Source organism: Oryx dammah, unplaced genomic scaffold, assembly GCF_014754425.2.
Source record: "Oryx dammah isolate SB20612 unplaced genomic scaffold, SCBI_Odam_1.1 HiC_scaffold_2, whole genome shotgun sequence".
Classification (NCBI taxonomy): Eukaryota; Metazoa; Chordata; class Mammalia; order Artiodactyla; family Bovidae; genus Oryx; species Oryx dammah.
In genome coordinates, this window is record NW_024070186.1 from 177,264,290 (window position 1) to 177,286,881 (window position 22,592).

The 22,592-nt window shown below is 45.2% G+C and overlaps 1 protein-coding gene across 1 annotated transcript in view; it reads left to right on the top strand.

Annotated features, from left to right (window-relative positions):
* The window catches only part of OTOA (otoancorin), a 70,164-nt gene that overhangs the window by 22,763 nt on the left and 24,809 nt on the right, over positions 1-22,592 (top strand). Inside the window, exons 11-20 of the mRNA XM_040257765.1 lie at positions 378-501; positions 2,844-3,059; positions 4,813-4,980; positions 5,963-6,103; positions 7,724-7,782; positions 7,959-8,076; positions 11,207-11,280; positions 13,957-14,092; positions 15,313-15,503; positions 17,571-17,664. Of these exons, the coding sequence (XP_040113699.1) occupies positions 378-501; positions 2,844-3,059; positions 4,813-4,980; positions 5,963-6,103; positions 7,724-7,782; positions 7,959-8,076; positions 11,207-11,280; positions 13,957-14,092; positions 15,313-15,503; positions 17,571-17,664 (1,321 nt within the window). The remainder of the gene's footprint in view (positions 1-377; positions 502-2,843; positions 3,060-4,812; positions 4,981-5,962; positions 6,104-7,723; positions 7,783-7,958; positions 8,077-11,206; positions 11,281-13,956; positions 14,093-15,312; positions 15,504-17,570; positions 17,665-22,592) is intronic.

The following is a 22,592-nucleotide window of genomic DNA, read 5'->3' on the forward strand; positions in this document are numbered from 1 at the left end:
ATCCCTTATCTCTGCGTGGATAAGAAATGCTTTCCTTGTATCCCTTAATGCCCCAGGAGGAGAGACAGCATAGTTGGATGGATCTAGATTTAAGGCCCGGCACCCCTTGCCTTAATCTGTCTGAGTCTCAGTTTACCTTTCTGTGAAATGGGGCTAATGAGAGCACTCACCCTGCAGGGTTGTGATGAGATAATCCAAGTTAAAGGGCTCAACACGGTTCCTGGTGCTCAGCAGCTGCTATGATTGTGACCTCTTGGTTCTAACTGGGGTGGAGTCTTGGTTGTGACTGTGACCTCTTGGTTCTAACTGGAGTGGAGTCTTGGTTGTGGCCCCTTCCTCTCTGCCCTCCACCAGCATCCCTTTATCTTCTCACGCAGGCTGGGGCTGCTGGTTTGCTTCTACGATGACCTGGAGCTGCTGGATGCTGCTGTGGCCCAAGTCCTCCTTCACCAGATGATCAAATGCAGCCACTTGAGGGGCTTCCAGGCTGGTGTTCAGAAGGTGCAGCAGTGCTGTGAGGCCCCACACCCTTGGCCTCAGTTTCACTAGCCAGAGAAAAGGGAAGAACAGTCTTGTCTGCCCTTCACAAGAAAGGGTGAATCGAGATCTAGGTCCAGACACAGCAGAAACACTGGGATGAGCTTAAAGTAGGGAGAAACAACAAAAAACTGTAGGACAAGCTTGAATAGATCAGTTTAATCAGAGTGGCCACCTCAGACTTCAATGCGCGTGAGGTTATTTGGGGATCTTAAATGCAGATTTAAGGTCTAGGTGGGGCCCGAGACTGCATTTCTAACGAGCTTCCAGGCGACGTTGAAGCTGCTTGGCTGGTGACTGTGCTTGGAATAGAGAGGAAGTAAAAGAACTCAAATCTGGTTCTAGTAGTGTCATATCCCTTCCCCAGGCTCTATCCTGAGATTCTCAAGTTATTGGCCTGGGGTTTGGCCTGGGTATGGTAGGTCTTCAAAGCTACTCAGATGATTCTGATGTAGCCAGGGAGGTTACTGAATTCCTAGACCAAGGTTTTGGGCAAATTGGCACATGGGGACTATCTCATTTCCCTCCCGACCCCATCTCTTTCTCTCCTTTCTTCCCTTAAAGTCTTAATTCTTCTGGCTTCTCTCACTTCTTCTTCTTTTTTTTTAAAGATTTTGTTTATTTGTTTATGGCCATGCTGGGTCTTTATTGCTGAATGGGCTTTCTCTCTAGTTGTGATGTGCAGGCTTCCCATATCTGTGGGTCTCCTCTTGTGGAGGATGGGCTCTAGGCCTGTGGGCTTCAGTAGCTGCGCCATGTGGGCTCAGAAGTCGCAGCCCCCAGGCTCTAGAGCACAGGCTCAGTAGTTGTAGTACATGGGCTTTGTTGCTCTGCAGCATGTGGGATCTTCCTGGACCAGGGATTGAACCCCGGTCTCCTGCATTGATAGGAGGATTCTTTACCACTGAGCCACCAGGGAAGCGCCTCTCTCACTTCTTTTTGTTTTTCTCATTTTTCAAATGGGAAGATAACATGAGAGCAATATTCAAGAAAATTTTGGTCATCTCATCAGTTATTCCACAGCAGTGTTTCACACATCACCAAATCCTCAGGAAAAGAATCCTTCCCAAGCAAGCTCAAGCAAAAATAAAATAAATGTAGTTTAGGGCCACAGGGACAGTTGTGACCAAGAAGAAAGCTGGGTGTGATTAGATATGAGAGAACGCTTTGGCTCATTTGGGTCAATAGTTCTTACTGGGAGGGTGCATCAGAATCAGCGGGAGGGCTTGTTGGAAACAGCTTAATAAATACTCTCATCTGACTCAGGAGGGCTAGGGTGGAACCTGAGATGTTGTATTTCTAACAGCTCTCCAGGTGATGCTGAAACTACTGGTTAAGCCCCGCACTTTGGGAGCCACTGCTGTAGGCCTTTTGCAGATGTGGAAGCTGATCTCTAGGGAAGGGGAGCTGCTGAATTTGGAGAAAACCAGCTGTGATAGCTGTCTCTTTCACTTTACTCTGCTGCCCCCCAGTGGCCATCTGGAATACTTGCGCACACGCCTCTGACATGACTATATGGTTCATGCAAATTCAGGTGTTAAAACAAAAACTGTTCTGTTTTTTTTTTTTTTTTCTTGTATAGAGGTCACGTTACAACAGATAAATTGATCGCCTTCTTTACTGAAAGCAGTTGGGAAACACACTTGACTATAACTGGACAGGCATGTTATAAAAAACAAGGGAATCACAAAAATGTGAAAACTTGTAAGACATAATTTTAAATGAAAAATTTTAAATAGAGCAGAAAATTGCATTTCTGTTCATGTTACACCTATGTAAAGACTAGATACCATAGTTTATTTATATAGGCATAAGAAATTTTGGAAACATAAACGCTCAGTTACTAACCATAGTAATTTTTTTTGAGGTAGAATTTTCAGGAGACTTTTACTTTCTTGTTACTGTTGAGAATTATTTTTACACATTTATATATTATAAAGCTTCCCTGGATATTTCATAAAAGAAAAGCAGCCATATAGACAGGATGTAGAGTTCAAGGTCACAAAAAAAATAGATGCTACACGAATGTGGTGGAGTTATGAGTGAACAAAATTTCCTTCTGCCATGCTTTAAGGTTGATTTAATAATAATTAATATTTAAATGAAGCATAGAGTGAATTTGCAGCATAGGAAGGTCGAGGCCAGAAGAGGTGGCATTTTCAGCGCGGTGACTCGTGGTCTGGTCTCAGCAGGAGCCCCCTTCTTTTTGATGAGCAGGGAGGGGGAAGGTGCACGCTGGGGTATAGTCCGGAGGAGCCGCCGTCCTGCTTGCTATCAACTCTCACCCTGGCTTGCTCCCTTTCTAGCTCAAAGCTGAGCTCCTGGAAATTGCCACTGAGAACCAGACCCTCAATGAGACTCTGGGCTCTTTGTCGGATGCAGTCGTGGGCTTGACCCACAGTCAGCTGGAATCCCTCTCCCCCGAGGCTGTGCAGGGCGCCATCTCAACCCTCAACCAGGTCTCTGGCTGGGCCAGGAGCCAGGTCATCATCTTGTCTGCCAAATACCTGGCCCACCAGAAGGTCAGTTGGAGCATTGGACTCTGTTTTAATGGCCCAAGACCGAAGGGCTGGTTATAGACCTTCAGCAGGGGCAGCCAATCGGTAAGAAGATGGTGCCAAGGAAGGCTACCTGGGTGCAAATCCTTGGTCTTCCATGTGTGAAAGTGTCTGCTGCGTGACAGTGGGGAACTGACAACTTCTCCTTGCCTCAGTTTCCCTCTTTGTAAGATGGGGATAACAGTAGCTCCTATTCCATAGGTTTATGTGAGTCGGTACACAGGAAGAGGTTGGATAACACGTGACCTAGAGTCCAAGCTCAGTGAGTGTTAGCGATCACTGAGTTAATCATTTAACCTTCCCAACAGCCCTATAAGGTCAGTAATGTTATAACCTCCATTTTCCAGGTCATTCATACGAGGCACAGAGCGTATAAGGGACTTGCCAAGGCCACATGAAAGGGACACGGCTGGGATTGAACCCAGGGCCATCTGGCTTCAGAGCCCACTTGCTTCATTCCCATGCTGACTGCCTCTACCATGGCACCATGACCACTGCCCACTCATTCTTCTTTCTGACTCAAAGCTAAGGGTAGCCCATCCATCTTGTCCCTTCAAGACTTGTGGTGACTTTAGTTTGAAGGCTTTGCAGACCTTCTGTTTTGACTGGGGCCACCTAAGTCCACTCTGTGAATGTGATTTTAGAGCGCTGAGGGAGACAGTCTTGTTCCTCCCAGCCCTGGGCCGAGTGGCTTTTCCCTTTCCTGGCACCCAACTCTTCTTACAGAGGAATGAGGCGACTTTTGCTAAGAAGCCAAGTGCTCAAAAGTCTTTGCCCTCCTTAAGGACAGTAAGAGGCTGTTCATTCTACAGGGAATAGCTCAAGGAAACCACTCAACTGTTTTTTTTAAAAAAAAAAAACCAATAAATTTTTCTGATTATATTACATTTAGCCTCTTTACCCCAAAGGAGGGGTTGGGAAACAGTCATGATTTCTGTTAGGGTGTCCAGCTACATTCATATATATATATATAATATCAGACTCACATCCTAAAATGCTTCTTTATTTCACCTCAAAGCTTCCACGTGAAGATAGATGAGTGCGAGGCTTTGCTGTGTCAGTTGCTTGACAGGTGACATACGGAAGACAGCGGCTTCTCCTGGTCCCATGAGAGGGGTGTGCAGGGCAAACAGAGGTGCCATGACTCACCCCAAGGTTCTTGCTCATTGTTGCCACTGTGGGTACTGCCTGATGTTCGGGTTTTTTTTTTTTTAATAAAGCAGAAACTCTAATTTGGATTTTTATAGGATCCCCCCAATTTTTAAATCTCGTCTGCTAGGTCAGATTACACACAGAAGAGCCCGTTGCCTGGTCAGCGGTGGCATATGGGTCACTGTGCTGTGCTTAGTCACTCAGTCGTGTCCAACTCTTTGTGACCCCATGGGCTGCAGCCCACCAGGCTCCTCTGTCCATGGGGTTTCTCCAGGCAAGAATACTGCCATGGGTTGCCTTGCCCTCCTCCACTGCTTTTTATTAATTCTGCTGTGGCCTCGGACGGCATAGTGATTACCCCAGCGGCATGGTTACCTCTGTGTTGTGTTTTGATACTTAAGTCTCTTTCCTGATGGAAGGAGGAGGGTCTGGGAGGGCAGCTTGTGTCTTGCTCACAGTGGTGCCCCAGCGCCCCTCAGATGCCCAGCCTGCAGTGGGGCCTGGTACACGCCCTTGAGGTGCAGCCCCGAGGCTGGTCCTCACCCTCCCTTGCCGGCACCCCCAGGTGCTGTCCTTCTACGACGTCAGTCAGATGGGCGTGCTGCTGACTGGGGTCGGCACACAGGCCTTCCATGCCATGGACCGCAGGGACCTCATGCAGCTCCTAAGAAGCGCCACCTCCCTGCACGTGTCTGACTTGTCACCTGCCCAGCAGCACAGTGTCCTGAGCAAGGTGAGAGGAAGATGTCTGGTCTGCAGCCCCCGGGGCGCTCAGGCGTGTGGTTTCGGGACTTTGTGAGGGGGCTCTGTCTTTGGGTGGGGTTGTTCTAAGCCTGGAGAATGCCTTCTTCTGATGCCCACCTCCCCTCCTTTCCAGAAAGTGCCTCTGGGGTCGAACCTGATTCTCCCCAGACCCTGGTGCTGTCCCCAGCCAGCTGAATCCGGAACACTTTTCTTCAGCTGGATTTCTTGCTGTCATAATGTTTTAAGAGTTTGGTTTTCAAATGTGGAAATGAATCCTGAATTCCCCTGCTGCTAAGTCGCTTCAGTCGTGTCCGACTCTGTGCGACCCCATAGACGGCAGCCCACCAGGCTCCCCCGTCCCTGGGATTCTCCAGGCAAGAACACTGGAGTGGGTTGCCATTTCCTTCTCCAATGCATGAAAGTGAAAAGTCAAAGTGAAGTCGCTCAGTTGTGTCCGACTCTTAGCGACCCCATGGACTGCAGCCTACCAGGCTCCTCCGTCCATGGGATTTTCCAGGCAAGAGTATTCCCCTAGTGCTTCAGAAATGCCCCCTTTTCCTGTTCCAAAGCCATGTCCACATCTCTCGCCCTCACTTGCAGTGGGTCTTCTGGGCATCAATATCCCGTTGGACCTGCCATGTCTAATTGCAGTCTGCTAAGAAAGCAACTCAAAGTGTTGGGCCTAAAATACCAATACCTTGCAGATTGCTGTAGCTCTTATGGTTAAAGGGTGTGGGTTTTGGAATAAGACAGAGTTGGGCTTGAATCTCACGTTATCAAATTTCAGCCAATTACTCGTTAAGCTTTGGTTTTCTTACCTGTAAAATGGGGATAAGGACTGTCCCCACCTCATTGGGTTGCTGAGCAGATCTGGTGGGACTTATTGCCTGTGAAGCACCCGCCTGGCCCTCACCCAACACTCAGTCCATCCTCTTCAAAGTTGTTATTATGTTTCTTCTCACTTTTGACAGGTGATGGAAACGGGAGATACTGTCTCTGGCATTGTTGAAATACAGGGCGCTTTCTTTAAGGAAGTGTCTCTCTTTGATTTATGGAGGGAACCTGGATTCAACTCCACAGTCCTGAAGGAAAAGGAGATCCGGAGGAGTCAGGTATGACTGCAGTGCCCAGAGATGGTGCCTGGACTTCTGATTGTCTTGTGGGAAAGGTCTGTTCTAAGGTTAACTTCGTACTTGGTAAAACAAACTTATTTCTGTGTGATTAAACTCACGAACTTGGGCATACTCTGGGAGATGGTGGTAAAGGACAGGGAACCCTGGTGTGCTGTAGTCCATGGGCTTGGGAAGAGTCAGGCATGACTTGGTGTCTGAACAACAGCAACAAACTCAGGAGGCAGAATAGTGTTAAGTTAGATGAAACCCAAGTGTGAATTCCAGGGCTAGTGTTGATTAACTTTGGGGTCACTGCTTCTCCTCCCATGGCCTCAGTTTTCTCATCTGCAAAATGGGGCTCATCTCTCATGAGACTCTGCTGGGCATGCACTGTACATGAGAGCAGTTACTACTGGGGCTGCCTGGGAAGAGCTGTGCTGTGGAGGCCCTTGAACTTCCTCTGACTTGCATTCATTTGTTCATTCATGGTGTTTATGGAGCCCCTGGCCACTTCTCTCCCCTCTCAGGTGCCAGGTGCTGTTCGTGGTCCTGGGGACACAGAAGTGAAGAGAGCTTCTTTCCTAATAAGGGAGATATACAAAAGATCAGTAGTTAAATGTATGCCCTGCTACCTTTTTTTTTTTTTTGATCTCTCTGCAGGGCTTGTGGGATGTAAGTTCCCCAACCAGGGATTGAACCTGGGTCTTTGGCAATGAGAGCATGGCATCCTAACCGCTGGTACTCCAGGGAATAAATGTGTGCCCTGTTAGATGATAGATGCTGATGAGTGCTAAGGAGACAGTAAGCCAGGGGAGGAGGCAGAGGTTCCAGGGGGTGGGGAGTGAGCTGCTTAGACAGGCGACTTGCTGAGCTCAGAGAGGTTGAAGGGGCCACGAACTCTTAGCTGCAGCATGTGGGATCTAGTTCCCTGATCAGGGATTGAACCCAGGCACCCTGCACTGGGAGCGTGGAGTCTTGACCCCTGGACCACCAGGGAAGACCCAGGAGATTCTTTATCTATGGAACTTTCTAGCCCATCCTGGTCTAGTCATCATCAGTTTTACTTCCTGGAATGCTGTGTTCAGGAACCAGCAGGTGGGCATGAAATAGGGGCGGCAGGGGCTCCTCAACTGGGTAGCAGCTTCTCTGAGCACAGCAAGTAAACCTCCCGCCTCACTGTCTTGACTTTGCTTGTCATTCACCTCCTGGACCACCTGGGGTGTGAGAGCGTGGGCTCTGCAATCACTGGACACCAGCTCAAATCCCAGCCTGGCTGCTTAATGACTGTGTAAAAGTGAAAGTGAAGTCGCTCAGTCGTGTCTGACTCTTTGGAACGCTGTGGACTGTAGCCCTCCAGGCTCCTCCATTCATGCGATTTTCCAGGCGAGACTACTGGAGTGGGTTGCCATTTCCTTCTCCAGGGGGTCTTCCTGAACCAGGGATGGAACTCAGGCCTCCCGCATTGCAGGCAGACTCTGAGCCATCGGGGGATTCCTGCAATTGTGTGGTTCTAGGTAAATAACAAAGCTTCCATTTTCCCATCTGTGAAATGGGAGCATAGGACTCATGATGATGGCCCATGAGTGCTCCATCAACGTGGCAATCATTCTCTCCCCTCAGGCCTTGTTCCTGTTTGAGCTTCTGTCAAAAACGACCAGGAGACCTGAGGAGCTCCTGAGGTGAGCCTGGGACTGATGAATCCACTGCAGTCTCCCTCTCCAGGAGCCTAATTCCCCAGGAGGGAGAGTCAGAAGTCCTGCCTGCAGTGGGTGTCGGATCAGATCTGCCTGCTCTTGCTCCTTCTTTCCTCTTCCCTGCCGCCCCTTTCTCCTGGGCCCCTTGTCTCATTTTGTAGTGCAGGGCAGCTGCTCAAAGGTGTGACGTGCCCCTACATTGACGCCATGAGTGCCGACCCCTTTCTGGCTCACTTCCAGTATTTCGAGAACAACTTCTCTCTGCTTTCACCGTATCAGGTACCATCAAAGCCCTTCCCTGCTTCTCATTCTCTCTCCCTACCCTGGTCACCGGGTGGATTAACTGTGGTGTCTTAAGATACTCGTACCAGGATTACTGATGCAGGTGATGATATGGGGCCAGGCATTGAGCCAACTTTTCTCTAATTTCTGTTTTAAAAGCTCCACATACCCATGCCTCTGCAGCCAGAGTCTCAGCAGACAGGCTATTCTATACCCAGATGTGAACCTAAGATTTCAGCTGGCAAGTAGATCATTTTTGCACGTTCACAGTTATGCTCCTGGGAGTGCTCCTCACACCCTCATCTGCCTTCCTACCCTTTCCAGGGGTAGCCTCTTTAACTCTTTGGGGAGACCAGAAGCAGTGCCTGATTTTCACTGTATCTAAGTAAGTGAAAGCAGGCCTGGGAAACAGTGTTTGGACTTGGAGTATAAGAGCGAGCTTTATAGTGTCTGAGAGGGGGAGCACGTGGCCTGTGCATTTCAGATCTGAATGAAATGTTTCCAAGCAATAACATTTTCTTTTTTTTCCCCTTCCATATATTTTTATTTTTTATTATTTTTTAAAATCTTATTTGTTTTCTTTTTCTTTTTTAAATTATGGAAGTATGATAACACATTTCCAAGGAGACTTGGAAAATACAGAACAAAGTCACACACAGTTCCACTATATATTACAATTATTTTTTTAAGTAGATAATTTCAGATTGGAGTTTCTATATCAAACTCTCAAAAATTAATAGAATGAGTAGGCAGTAAGTTTATAGTAGACCTGAAAAGCATTATGAATCAATTCAACATAATTAAGATTTATACAATTTTCATACAACAGCAGGATATAGATTCTATTCAAGTTCTCGTAGACTATAAACCAGGAGACACTGGAACATATCCAGGGACATAAAACAAAGTTCAAACATTTCCTGGTCTAAAGGCATTGAAGCCATACAGGATCTGTTCTCTTATTACTGTGGAATTGTGTTAGAGATCAACATTAGAAGATATTTGAAAATAACCCACATATTTTCACATGCAATGTAACATTTACTGAGAGAGCTCTTTGACTTAGCCATTGAAAACCTCAATAAAATTAAAAGACTGAAAAAACAAAGAGGGTGACTGCAGAGAAGAAAGCATTTAAATGAGAAAATTAATATCAAAGATACTTAAAAACACCCATGAATTTGGAAGTTAAATGTCCCACTTTTAAATGATGGGTGTATCTAAGTACCCGTAACAAGGAAAATTAGAAAATATTTGCAACAGAACAAAAATGAAAAGAGAATTTTCTCCCCAAGAACCAGGAAGGGTAAAGCCAACTATATAATCCTTTGAAATCATTAGAATAATGTTCAGATTTTAAATGAAGCCTGTCATTCCCTTAGATTGTTTGTTCTGTCAGTGGTTCTCAAAGCCAAGTTTGCATCAGCACTGCCTAGAAGGCTTGTTTGCTGTGCAGCACGTTTCAGTTCTGCTGGATGAGCGAGTTGTGATGCGCTGTACCACACAGCGGAGAAGGCGATGGCACCCCACTTCAGTGCTCTTGCCTGGAGAATCCCATGGGCGGAGGAGCCTGGTGGGCTGCAGTCCATGGGGTCGCTAAGAGTCGGACATGACTGAGCAACTTCACTTTGACTTTTCACTTTCATGCATTGGAGAAGGAAATGGCAACCCACTCCAGTGTTCTTGCCTGGAGAATCCCAGGGACGGGGGAGCCTGGTGGGCTGCCGTCTATGGGGTTGCACAGAGCCAGACATGACTGGAGCTACTTAGCAGCAGCTGTTAGCAGTACCACACAGCATCTGCAGTTCACAATATGGTATCTGTACTTCACAATTTGCTAAGAGGGTTGCTCTCAAGTTATGTGCTCTTTCTAAAGAACCAAAGCAAAGGGACAGAAGGACACTTTGGGAGATGCTGGGCACGCCTATTACCCTGACTGTGTGCCTGCCATCACAGGTGTTTGCCTGTGCTCATCTCATCAAAGAGTATGCATTAAATATGTGTAATTCTCTGCATATCAATTAGACCTCAGCAAAACTTGAAGAATACTCCCCACTTGTGGAGTTTCCCTGGGGCTCCTGGTATGAAGCCTGATACTTTTCATTTTAACAGTTCCCTGGTGAGAACCACTGAAATCTACAAAAAGCCTTGCCCAGGTAGGGCGGGAAGCAGGTAATTTCTGTAACCTGGACCTTGGCGTGGCTGTCTCCTTCCACTCATCCAACTGATGCAATGGATGGAGTTCAGGCCCACTTTGAGGAAGACCTGCACCTTCAAATAGGAAGAGATGTCTCCATAAACCTCCTTTCCTGACTCTGCACAGTTCTAAGAACCTTCAGATACCAGTAATTAGAAAATTTGCCTTTATTGTTTATCTTTTTGCTGAAAAAACATAATTATTATAAAACAAAACAATAGAGAGAAAGTAAAATTTCTCCTAGAGCATAGTTCTCAACAGGGAACCATTTGGACATATCTGGAAACACTTTTTTTCATGACACCTGGGGGAGATGCTACTGGCATCTAGTAGCTAGAGGCCAGGGATGCTATGTAACCATCCCATGATCCTGAGGACAGCTCCTGCAATGTGGATTTATCCTGCCTCAAATGTCAGTCATGCGGCTTCAGAGGTATAACTACAGAGGAAGTTTGCTATTGACTTGGAGAATTTTTGGTATATCTAAAGCATATCTACATGTAATTTAAAAAACACAAATAAGCTCATACCATACACAACGTTCTGTTAAGTTTATATGATATACACACACATAAATCTACCATATGGAAGCAAAATAGTTGTGTAATATTCCACCATATGACTAAACCATAATTTACTTAGTCCCCTAGTGATGTATCTTAAGGTCACATCTTGTTTGTAGTTATAAAAGAAACTGTGGTGAGCATTCTCAGACTTAAATTTTTGTGGGCATCTTGTTCTTGCCCCAGTTTCCTCATCCATAAACTTGGTGTAATAGTGTTACGTACATCTTAGGGTGTTAAAGTGAACGTATAAGTTAATAAGTGAATGTATTCAAAGCACTTAGAACAGTGTCTGACCCACAGAAAGCACAATCTGTGTTTGGTCTTATTGGACTCAATTCCTAGAACTGCTTTAATCTTTAAACAGGTTAACTGTTTGGCGTGGAAATACTGGGAGGTTTCCAGGTCCTCTATGCCACCCTTCCTCTTGGCTGCACTTCCGTAAGTGAACACCAAGTCCCCCTTTTTGGCAGTACGATTGGTGGGTGTCCCCAAAGCCAAAGTGATTCTCTTTCCCTGGGTGTTGGTGATGAACTGGAGGCAAGTAGGGAGTGCCTTCGACTATTAAATCCTTGAGATCCAGCATATAAATTCTGAGCCCCACGTTGATATTTCAGGCAGACTCTCTTGCTTTTTCTTGTTATTTAAAAACCAAAGCCAAGGCAACCTGAGCTTGAATGAGTGAATGCCAGTGAAGCAGGTCACATCTGAGCTGACCTCACAGCTGGGTGTGGGCAGGGGAATCAGGACTAATGTGAACAGTGGGATTTCTCCTAAGATGAGTGGGTGTTCAGGCCTGGGGGGCAGCCTTGCTTTCTAAATATGGTCTGGACACAGTTTCTCTCTTTTTCTCTTTATTTCCCTCTTCCTTCACTTGCTGCCATTGTCTTCACTGAATTAAAAATATTTGTTGAGTACTTACTACATACTAAGTTCTAAGAGGTAAGTTAATTTCCCCCTTATAAAAGCCGACATTCTCATGGAGGAAAAACAGACAAGTGTTAAGCCAACTATAATATCAAGTTGATATTTGATTGAAAGTAACAGAACCTTAACTCAAACTGGCTTAGACAATAAAAGGTAATTTTGTGTTCAGGAAAATCCAGGGGTGGACTTCAGGCATAGCTGGATCCAGGGGCTCAAATGAGAAGGCCAGAGAGGTCAGGGAGGGCTTGTGTGACACTCTGGGATGTTTTGTATTCTGGGCACAGTTTTATGTTTCAGAGAGATCATCAGCACGGTCCATAGAGAGGATGGAGTGCAGGGAGCCTGGCTGGAAGGAGAGAGACAGTGGAGGCTTATTTCTATAAACTTGACTTTGGCATGGTTGTCTTATTCCACATATCCATGTCTCAGCTCAAACAGTACTCCCTTCAGAGGGGTTTCCCTGGCTGTCCCCACATCATCCTCCATGATAGAGCCATTTAATTTTCTTCCTTCCATTCATTACTAGCTGAAATAATCTGTTTTATTAATTGGTTTCTGTGTTTCTTCCCCCTAGAGAATCCTGACAGTAGGGACCTGCCACTTATGTCTTATTCATGCTGGTAGCTGGTGCCCAGCACAGTGTTTGACAGCATGCATGCAAGCTAAGTCACTTCAGTTGTGTCCAACTCTTTGCTACGCTATGGACTGTAGCCCACTAGGCTTCTCTGTCCATGAGATTCTCCAGGCAAGACTGGAGTGAGTTGCAATGCCCTCCTCCAGGGGATCTTCCTGATCCAGGGATTGAACCCATGTCTCTTTACATCTTCTGTGCTGGCAAGCGGGTTCTTTACCACTAGTGCCACCTGGGAAGCCCTGGCATGCCACAGATGCTCTTTATATGTTTGCTGAATGAATGAAAGTAAAGTGTGAAAGTGAAAGTGTTAGTCGCACAGTCATGACTGGCCCTCTGTGACCCTATGAACTGTAGCTGGCCAGGCTCCTCTGTCCATGGAATTATCCAGGCGAGAATACTGGAGTGGGTTGCCATTCCCTTCTCCAGGGTATCTTCCCAACCCAGGGATCGAATTCAGGTATCTCGCATTGCAAGCAGATTCTTTACTGTCTGAGCTACCAGGGAAGCCCTCTGATTGAATGAATGAAAAAATAAATAAGGCAGTGACATTAGGAATGGAGAGACAAGACCAGATTTGAGTATTATTGAGGAGCCAGCAAAGGAAGATTTAAGGATAAAGAGATGAAGGAGTCTTGGATGGCAGAGAGAAGGCACAACATGTTTGAAAGGAGAAGGTTGAATTTGGTTTTGGAATAGTGAAGTGGCAATGATGCCACATGGATCTTTCTCAACCTTTATTTCATTATTGCCTCCCAAAGGAGAAAAATTTAATTTCTCCATAATGAGAGAAATTATAAGGAGTAAGATTGTGTTGAGTAGGATTGAGCTTTGGCAGGTCACAAATCACTGTAATAACGAATATTCCCCACCCCCATTCCCTCCTTCTCCCTGAACCAGTTTCTCCCCATTGGGGGAAATATTGCTCATCTTGAGAATATAAGGTCAAGAGCTTGGAGGAGAGTTCTCAGCTCAAACAGTACTCCCTTCAGAGGGGCTTCCCTGGCTGGTCCCCACATCATCCTTCATGATAGAGCCATTTAATTTTCTTCCTTCCATCCATTACTAGATGAAATAATGTGTTTTATTAACTGGTCTCTATGTTTCTTTGCCCTAGAGAATCCTGGAGTTGACAGAATTGGGAGTCATTTCTCTCCCCATCTCTCCTCATCTTCTTCCCTCCACTTTCTATTTCATTTTTTTCTCCTCTTTGTCTCTTTCTTCTTCTGGTTTTTCATTTCCTTTCTCTTCATCTCCCCTCAACCAGTCCAGCAGGCAGCTTCTGTCTATGGAGAGCCTGTTCTCATATCTTGCTGTTGGGTCATGGAAGAGGAGCATGATGGGAAACTTATTTCCACCTGTGAGAGATGAGCATTGTGGGAAGTTTGTTTCCTGCCAGTAAAAAAGAAAAATGATGGGTGGGAGGCTTGCTCCCTGCTCAAAGGAGCCAGGACATCACTGGGGAGAACCAGCACTTAAGGATCAGCTCTGTGATAAGCTCTTGGGCAAATACAGAGCAGCCCCTGTTTTCCTGCCCTCATTCTCCCCTCTCTCTCCAGGGCTCGCTACCTGGCTTCTCTCCCAGCTTCTCAGTGTGTGCCCTTCCTGATCAGCCTGGGGAAGAGTCAGTTGGACTCCTTGGTTTTGGATTCCCACAAAAAAAATTCCATCCTCAAGAAAGTGCAGCAGTGCCTGGTAAGAAAACTCTTCCTGGGTGACACTTTGACTCGTGACCCTTCCCCTCTGGGGCCTGTGGGCATCCTGGGGAGCCCTCAGGGGAGCTGGCTGGGTCCTCAGGTCTGATGTGAGGGCTGGAAGTTTGATTTGTGGGTCTCAAAGCTGGCTCTGAAACCACTAGGTGGGACACTCTTGGCCACTGGTTCTGGGGACTTCCATTCTGGGGCCTGAATGAGGGGAGGCCGCCCTGGAGGACTGGAAAGAGCACAGTACATAGAGTCTGGGCTCTGGAAAAGTCTCTGCCAGTGGTTGGTTTTGTGGCTTTGGGCAGGTCACTTCCCGTCCTTGAACCTCAGTCTCTTTATCTGTAAAATGGGTACAGTAGCACTTTGTTCATAGAGCTCTTGAGGACATGAAATAGGTAATATATTGTTTAATGCAAAGGCTCAAAGGGCCAAGCTGGCAGTTTCTTTATCTTGAAAAAGTGGATGATATTAGTACCTGTACAGTTACTTTGAAGATGAAGATAGTAAGACCTGGAAACATTTACAACATGCTGAGCACACAGTAAGCACTGAATGAATGTTAGCTATTTTTGGCATTTTGAGAAAGAGCTTTGGAGGCTTTCAAGGGCGTATAAACTTGAAAGTACTGTTATTGCTGTACTCTCATTATAATGGGCGGAGAAGGCAACGGCACCCCACTCCAGTACTCTTGCCTGGAAAATCCCATGGATGGAGGAGCCTGCAGTCCATGGGGTCGCTAAGAGTCGGGCAGGACTGAGCGACTTCACTTTCGCTTTTCACTTTCATGCATTGGAGAAGGAAATGGCAACCGACTCCAGTGTTCTTGCCTGGAGAATCCTGGAGACAGTGGGCCCCTGTCTATGGGGTCGCACAGAGTCGGACACGACTGAAGCAACTTAGCAGCAGTATAATGGGTACTGAACAATGGGGTGTCCCCAGAGCAGTAACAGCGACAATTACCACAGCCTCAGTGAGTGAGTGAGTGCTCACGATGGACGAGTCTTCTGCCCACACCTGTCCCCACTCCGTGTGGTCACCCAGACTTCTGAGGCCTACTCCCTTGGGGTGAAATTAGGCCTTGTGTGAGGCCACGGTAGGGTAGGTGGTTCGGATCCTGGAACCTTGGTGAGGTTTGGGGTCAGGAAGTGTTTTATGGGATCACGATCTGGAACCCCACTGGGCCTTTCCACCAGCTCCACTTGTCAATTTCAGGGCCACACCATTGCTGACGAGTACACCGTGGACATCCTGGGGAACTTGCTCTGTCACCTGCCAGCAGCCGTCATCCACCGCGGGTTGTCCCCCAGAGCCTGGGCCACCGCCCTGCGTGGCCTCAGAGACTGCCTGGATCTCAGCCCCCAGCAGAAGGCGGCGGTGAGGCTGAGGCTCCTGGAACAGCATGGGTGAGGAGAGCCCCAGGCTCGGCTCCGGGACTGGGGTGGGGCTGCTGGCCAAGGGCCTCCGGCCCTGGCTCTTCCGCCTCAAAGCAGAGTCTCTAACTTGTGATGAGGTTAGACCCTGGGATTTATTCTGGAAACCTGACCTTTCTTCTTTTGGACTCAGGTGAAGGTGAAGGTAAAGTCCCTCAGTCATGTCTGACTCTTTGCGACCCCGTGGACTGTAGCCTACCAGGCTCCTCCATCCATGGGATTCTCAGATTCTCTGTAAAGTGAGAATGATAGCTTCTCTGCAGGCCTCACGTGGTTGTTACCAATACATCTTGGCTTATGGAAAGGGAAGGAGTCTCAAAAAAGATGGTACTTTATGGGATTTCTCTGGTGGTCTAGTACCATGCTCTGAAGGCAAGGGGAGTGGGTTCAATCCCTGATTGGGAAACTAAGATCCCACATGCTATGAGATGCAGCCAAAAAATAAACTTTGAAAAAAAAAGATGGCACTTTACAAATGCAAGGAGGTGTTATTATTGTTGTTAAAACAACAACAACAACAATAATACAAATAACTGAGGCACTGTCAGCTCTGGGTGAGTGGGAACTCCTTGGGGAAAACAGAGCTATCCTTTCCCATGCAAAATTTTTTGAAGTTAGGTCAGATTTGATTAGGGCCTAGACGGAGGAGCCTGGTAGGCTGCAGTCCATGGGGTCGCTAAGAGTCGGACACGACTAAGCGACTTCACTTTCACTTTTCACTTTCATGCATTGGAGAAGGAAATGGCACCCACTCCAGTGTTCTTGCCTGGAGAATCCCAGGGACGGGGGAGCCTGGTGGGCTGCCGTCTCTGGGGTCCCACAGAGTCAGACATGACTGAAGCGACTTAGCAGCAGCAGCAGCAGACATCAGTTAATGGTTAGACAACAAATGTCTTTGGAGTAGTTACTGTGGTCCAGGCACTTAATATTATATAGAGTTTAAGAGCTGGGACTTGGGAGCCTGAGTCCCTGAGTTGAATTTTTCTATCATCTACCGCCTGTGTGATCTGGGAAAAGCTACTTAGTCTTTTCACATTTTATTTTTGCATCTGCAGGATGGGGGCAGCAAGAGTCCCCACAGGGCTGTTACAATTAGCTGAGTTAATGCATGCAAAGGACTTACAACAGTGCTCGGCCCATAGACCTGAGTATCTGACAACTGTTTTATCAGAAGGAATGAAGATTCAGTTGTTATTATTACATGTGTTATTACCTGTTGTCATGGAACTTACAGTCTAATGGGATGTTATTGTTAATGAAAGAGATAAAGGGAGGTGTTTTGGCCAGGGATGGTTTGCCTTGGTCCTAGCAGAAGGATAATCACTGCTAATTAGGCAGATCTCCTTTAGAGATATCACCAGACATCCTTTAGAGATAGTGTGGGGTACGTCCCTGTAGACATTTGTGTCTCCATAAGAACAACAGTGGATTCTGGGTCAGTGCCAGGATTCTGGCAAGTTATTATTCTGCCAAGTTTGAGAGGAAATTTTATCTTGCTATAGGACGAGACTTATAATGGTAATTATAAAAGGAACAAATATAGCATTACTTTTCTGTGGAGGAAAGAGAGGAAGGAAACACTCTGAGGCAAATGAAAGAAATTCAGGAGCTCAATTCACACTAAAAAATGGGAGTTGATCGAGCTTAGAAGTGAATGTGACTTCAGGCATGGCTGGATCCAGGGGCTCAAATGATGTCATCAGGAAAATGTTCCTCCCACCTCTCAGCTCTGTGTTCTTGGGTGTGGCCTTTATTTTCTCCATTTGGTAATAGTATTCGCCTGCAGTATCCTTTTTATTGCTAGAGATACCAGAAGAAAGAGAACTCCTTTTGAACTTCTCTCATACTTCCATCAAAAATCCCCAGGATGATTCTCATTGGTCAGCCTACATCACAGGTCTGTTTTCTTGGTTAGGGATGTGGACCACATGATTGACAGCTTCTCCAGGTATATAGATAACCTTGTCCTAAAAGAAAAAGATGCTGCAGGACAAGGGCAACAGCACGACCTTTCCATTTACTGCTTATTCTCTCTCCTAGACTCCCCCAGAACTGGACAGCCGAGACAGTGAAGGATTTGGGACCCTTTCTAGTGCTTTTCTCAGGAGATGAATTAAGCTCTGTTGCCACAAAGGTACCTCAATGTTCTATCTTAGAGAAGGCTGAAGGAGTTTGAAGAAGAGAAAAATGTGGTTAGTTATATTCCCTTGGGTTTCCTGTCAGTTTGTCTTTCTGGAAACCTCCTCCCTGCCTCAGAGAGCTCAGATGTTTCCAGTTATACTTCAGGATGCCCAAGGTTCGGGGAAAGGCAGTGAGGCAGCAGCTAAAGGAACTCTAGGCCTTTCATGTGGCTTCTAGGCAGATGTGTGTGACCTGGGAGCTGTCATTTGGCTGCCACTCTGCTATCCGTGTGCTTCCCACATGCATGGCTGTTGGAGGGCTTACACGCATCAGCACAATATGTACACAACATGTGTGCCCAGTGTGTGCAGTCACATGGGCAAACATATTTGATCCAAAACCAAATCTTAATTGAGCATTGCCTTGGGGTGTAACACTCTCCTTGGAGCAACTCCCCAAGAGTTCGACAAGGCCAAGAGGTGTGCCAAATGGTCATGTACTAGTCATCTCTTGCTGTGTAACAAAGCTGCACACTCTCAATGGCATGCAACAGAAAACATTTATATTTTGCTGACTGCTCTGTGGGTCTGGGACTATAAGTCTGCCTCTGGGGCTAGGCTACCTGGAACCTGTTTTTCTTGCTGTGGAAATTTGAAACTCTATAAGAGGGAGGGCAAAGTGCAGTTCTCTTTAAAGCCTGGGCTGGGAAACTACTAACCATTACATTTCACTAGCCAAAGTAAGTTATATGATTAAGCCCACCTTAGTGGGGCAGGAAATTTCCTCCATGCAGGTGGAGGGTGGGTAGGAGGCGATGTGCTGAACAAGAGGCAGATAGACTGCAAAGCACCCACACACTTTCATTCTCTGTACGCACACACGTAAGATGTACGTTGTCATACTCGCTCAGGGTACCTGAATACCTGGCATGTCACCCAGATTCACATAAGAATAGCAACATCCTGGTGTCCGGTCATGGTAACATCTTCTCTTGGGGTGTCCAAACCTAGAGTCATAAGCAGCAGATGCATGTGTCTTGTAGGTTTATCTAACTTTTTTAAAAATCAATTTTTAAAATTGAAAAAGTTTTGTATCGACATAGTTAAAATCTCAGAAACACAATGTGTGATTAAAAAAACAAGAGTTGCAAAAAATACATACAGTAGGATACTAAGTAAATAAATACTAGTTAGATTAATTTTAAGCACATTCAAAACAATTCCATATGTAAGAGAAGTTTAAAAGTGCATGAGAATGGTTAAGTATCAAATACTGAATTTGCAGTGAGAATTACTTCCGGGGAAGGAGGGTGGCCTAGGATGAGCTATCGGTTATATTTGTGATGTTTTACTTTTTAATCTGGGTTGTGGGCATGTGGATGTTTTGTTGTATTATTCTTTTTTGTTTTTGTTCTGTCACTCAGTCATGTCTGACTCTTTGTGACTCCGTGAACTGCAGCATGCCAGGCTTCCCTGTCCTTTACTGTCTCCTGGAGTTTGCTCAAACTCAGGCCCATTGAGTCGATGATGCCATCCAACCATCTCATCCTCTGTTGCCCCCTTCTCCTCCTGCCTTCAATCTTTCCCAGCATCAGGGTCTTTTCCAGTGAGCTGGCTCTTCACATCAGATGATCAAGGTATTGGAGCTTCAGCTTCAGCATCAGTCCTTCCGGTGAATATTCAAGGTTGGATTCCTTTAGGATTGACTGGTTTGATCTCCTTGCTGTCCAAAGGACTTGTGAGTCTTTTCCAACACCATAGTTCAAAAGCATCAATTTTTTGGTGCTTGGCCTTCTTAATGGTCCAACTCTCACATCCATACATGACTACTGAAAAAACCATAGCTTTGAGTATATGGACCTTTGTCGGCAAAGTAATGTCTCTGCTTTTTAATATGCTGTCTAGGTTTGTCATAGCTTTTCTTCCAATCAGCAAGTGCCTTTTAATTTCATGGCTGCAGTCACTGTCTGCAGTGATTTTGAAGCCCAAGAAAATAAAGTCTGTCACTGTTTCCATTTTTTCCCCCATGTATTTGCCATGAAGTGATGGGACTGGATGTCATGATCTTCGGTTTTTGAGTGTTGAGTTTTAAGCCAGCTTTTTCACTCTCTTTCACCTTCATCAAGAGGCTCTTTAGTTCCTCTTTGCTTTCTGCTGTTAGTGTGGTATAATCTGCATATCTGAGGTTGTTGATATTTCTTCCAGCAGTCTTATTCTACTTTTAGTTTTAATGACTGAACTGTTAATAGAACAAGAAATACATACTTGGGTTAGAAAAATCCCAAATACATCAAAGGCTACAGGATGTGAAGTTTCTAGCTCTGTATTTCTGGGTCCCCAGCCTCTCCCATCAATGGTAGTTGCTCTTCCTAGATTCTTCTGCATCCTTTATGAAAAATCCTCCTCCTCCCTTTAAAAATACAAAATGGAAAATACTCTGCTGTGTAATCTCCTCTTAAAAGTTAACTGTTTATCTTAGAGCAGCTGCTCGTGACCTTAGCTGCATATGGGGACTAAAATGGACAGATACATGGCCCCACCCCAGACCAGTGGTCTCAGAATCTCTAGGGTAGGGCCCGAGTGTCTGTGAATTTCCCAGGTGCTTCTAACCTACAGCCTGGACTGGGAACTCCTAGCTTAGACTGTGACTCTGATTCTGAAAATTAGAATAGAAGGAGGAAATACATATAACCTGGGTGACTTTTGGGACACATGCAACTTCAGGGGAGAGTTTAATGAATTCTCTGGACTCTTGGACAGATTTACCAATAATATTCTGAGTCTTGAAAAAGTGTATCAGCTCTGGATAAGAAGTGGCACCTTTCTTAGGGCAACTAGAAGCCCCCTCATTGCTAGTCTTTACCTCAAACTCAGAAATAACTCCTTTCTCCTCATTTTATACATATATATTTCAATGAAAATTGAAAAACAGTACAACCCCCAAAGAGACAAGCATACATACATTTTTATAGATATTATCAGGTGGTAATGATGCACCATCTAATAGTCCCATAGAGAAATAAGTATACATAATTCCTACATCTTGGCTAGCATTAGGTATTGTCACTTTATTTTATTTCTTACAATCTGATGGGTGAAAGCAATATATACTTGAACATGTATTGGATTAGCACTAAGGTTGGATATCATTTTATATGATTCTTTGTAGAGACTAGGTTAGTTGGGCTAGGAATTAAATTTATATGAGATGCTGCTACAAGCACACCTCAGAGATATTGTGGGTTGGGTTACTGACCACCACAATATGGTGAGTATTGCAATAAATCGAGTCACATGAATTTTTCTTTTTTTTTTGGTTTCCAAGTGCATACGAAAGTTATGTTTACACCATACTATAGTCTATTAGTGTGCAATAGTATTATGCCTAAAAAACAATGTAAATACATTAAATAAAAAATACTTTATTGCTAAAAATGCTAACTATCATCTAAGTGTTCGGTGAGTTGTTAATGTTTTGTAGATAGAGACTCTTGTCTCAGTGTTGATGGCTGCTGACTGATCAGGGTGGTGGTTGCTGAAGACTGGGGTGACTGTTTTAATTTCCTAAGATAAGACAGCAACAAAGTTTGATGTGTTAATTGACTCTTCATTTCACCAATGGTTTCTCTGTAGCATTCAATGCTATTTGATAGGATTTTACCCACAGTAAAACTGCTTTCAAAATTGAAATTAATCCTATCAAACCTTGCTGTTGCTTTATCAACTAAGCTGTGATTCTGTAATATTCTTAATCCTTTGTTGTCATTTCAGTAATCTTCATTGGGAGTAGATTCCATCTCAAGAAACCACTTTTTTGCTCATCCATAAGAAGCAACTCCTTATCCATTAATGTTTCATCATGAGATTACAGCAATTCAGCCACATCTTTAGGCTTCACTTCTATTTCTGGTTCTCTTGCTATTTTCACCACATCTGCAGTTACTTCCTCCACTGATGTCTTGAATGCCTCAAAGTCATCCACAAGGGTTGGAATCAACTTCTTCCAAATCCCTGTTCAGTTCAATTCAGTTCAGTTGCTCAGTCGTGTCCAACTCTTTGTGACCCCATTAATCGCAGCACACCAGGCCTCCCTGTCCATCACCAACTCCCAGAGTTCACTCAAACTCACGTCCATTGAGTCAATGATGCCATCCAGCCATCTCACCCTCTGTTGTCCCCTTCTCCTCCTGCCCCCAATCCCTCCAGCATCAGAGTCTTTTCCAATGAGTCAACTCTTCGCATGAGGTGGCCAAAGTACTGGAGTTTCAGCTTTAGCATCATTCCTTCCAAAGAAATCCCAGGGCTGATCTCCTTCAGAATGGACTGGTTGGATCTCCTTGCAGTCCAAGGGACTCTCAAGAGTCTTCTCCAACACCGCAGTTCAAATGCATCAATTCTTTGGTTAGTATTGATGTTTTGACCACTTTGCTTGAATCACAAGTGTTCTTAATGGCATCAAGAATAACCATCCTTTCCAGGAGGTGTTCAATTTATTTTCCCCAGATCCATCAGAGGAGTTATTATCTGTGGCAATCACAGTCTTAGGAAATGTATTTTTAAATGATAAGGCTTTTAAAATAATAATAATTTAATTGAATAATAAACATTTAAATAATAAGCCAAAAGTATTCCTTGATCTATGGGCTACAGAGTGGATGTTTTGTTAAGTATGAAAACAACATCAATCTCATTGCACATCTCCATCAGAACTCTTGAGTGCATTGTCAATGAACAGTAATATTTTGAAAGGAATCTCTTTTTCTGGGTAGTGGGTCTCAACAGTGGGCTTGAAATACTTAATAAACCATAAGGCACTCAGATGTGCTATCATCTAGGCTTTATTGTTCCATTTATAGAGCGCAGAGGGAGTATATTTAGCATAATACTTAAGGACCCTAGGATTTTTGAAATGGTAAATGAGAACTGGCTTCAACTTAAAGTC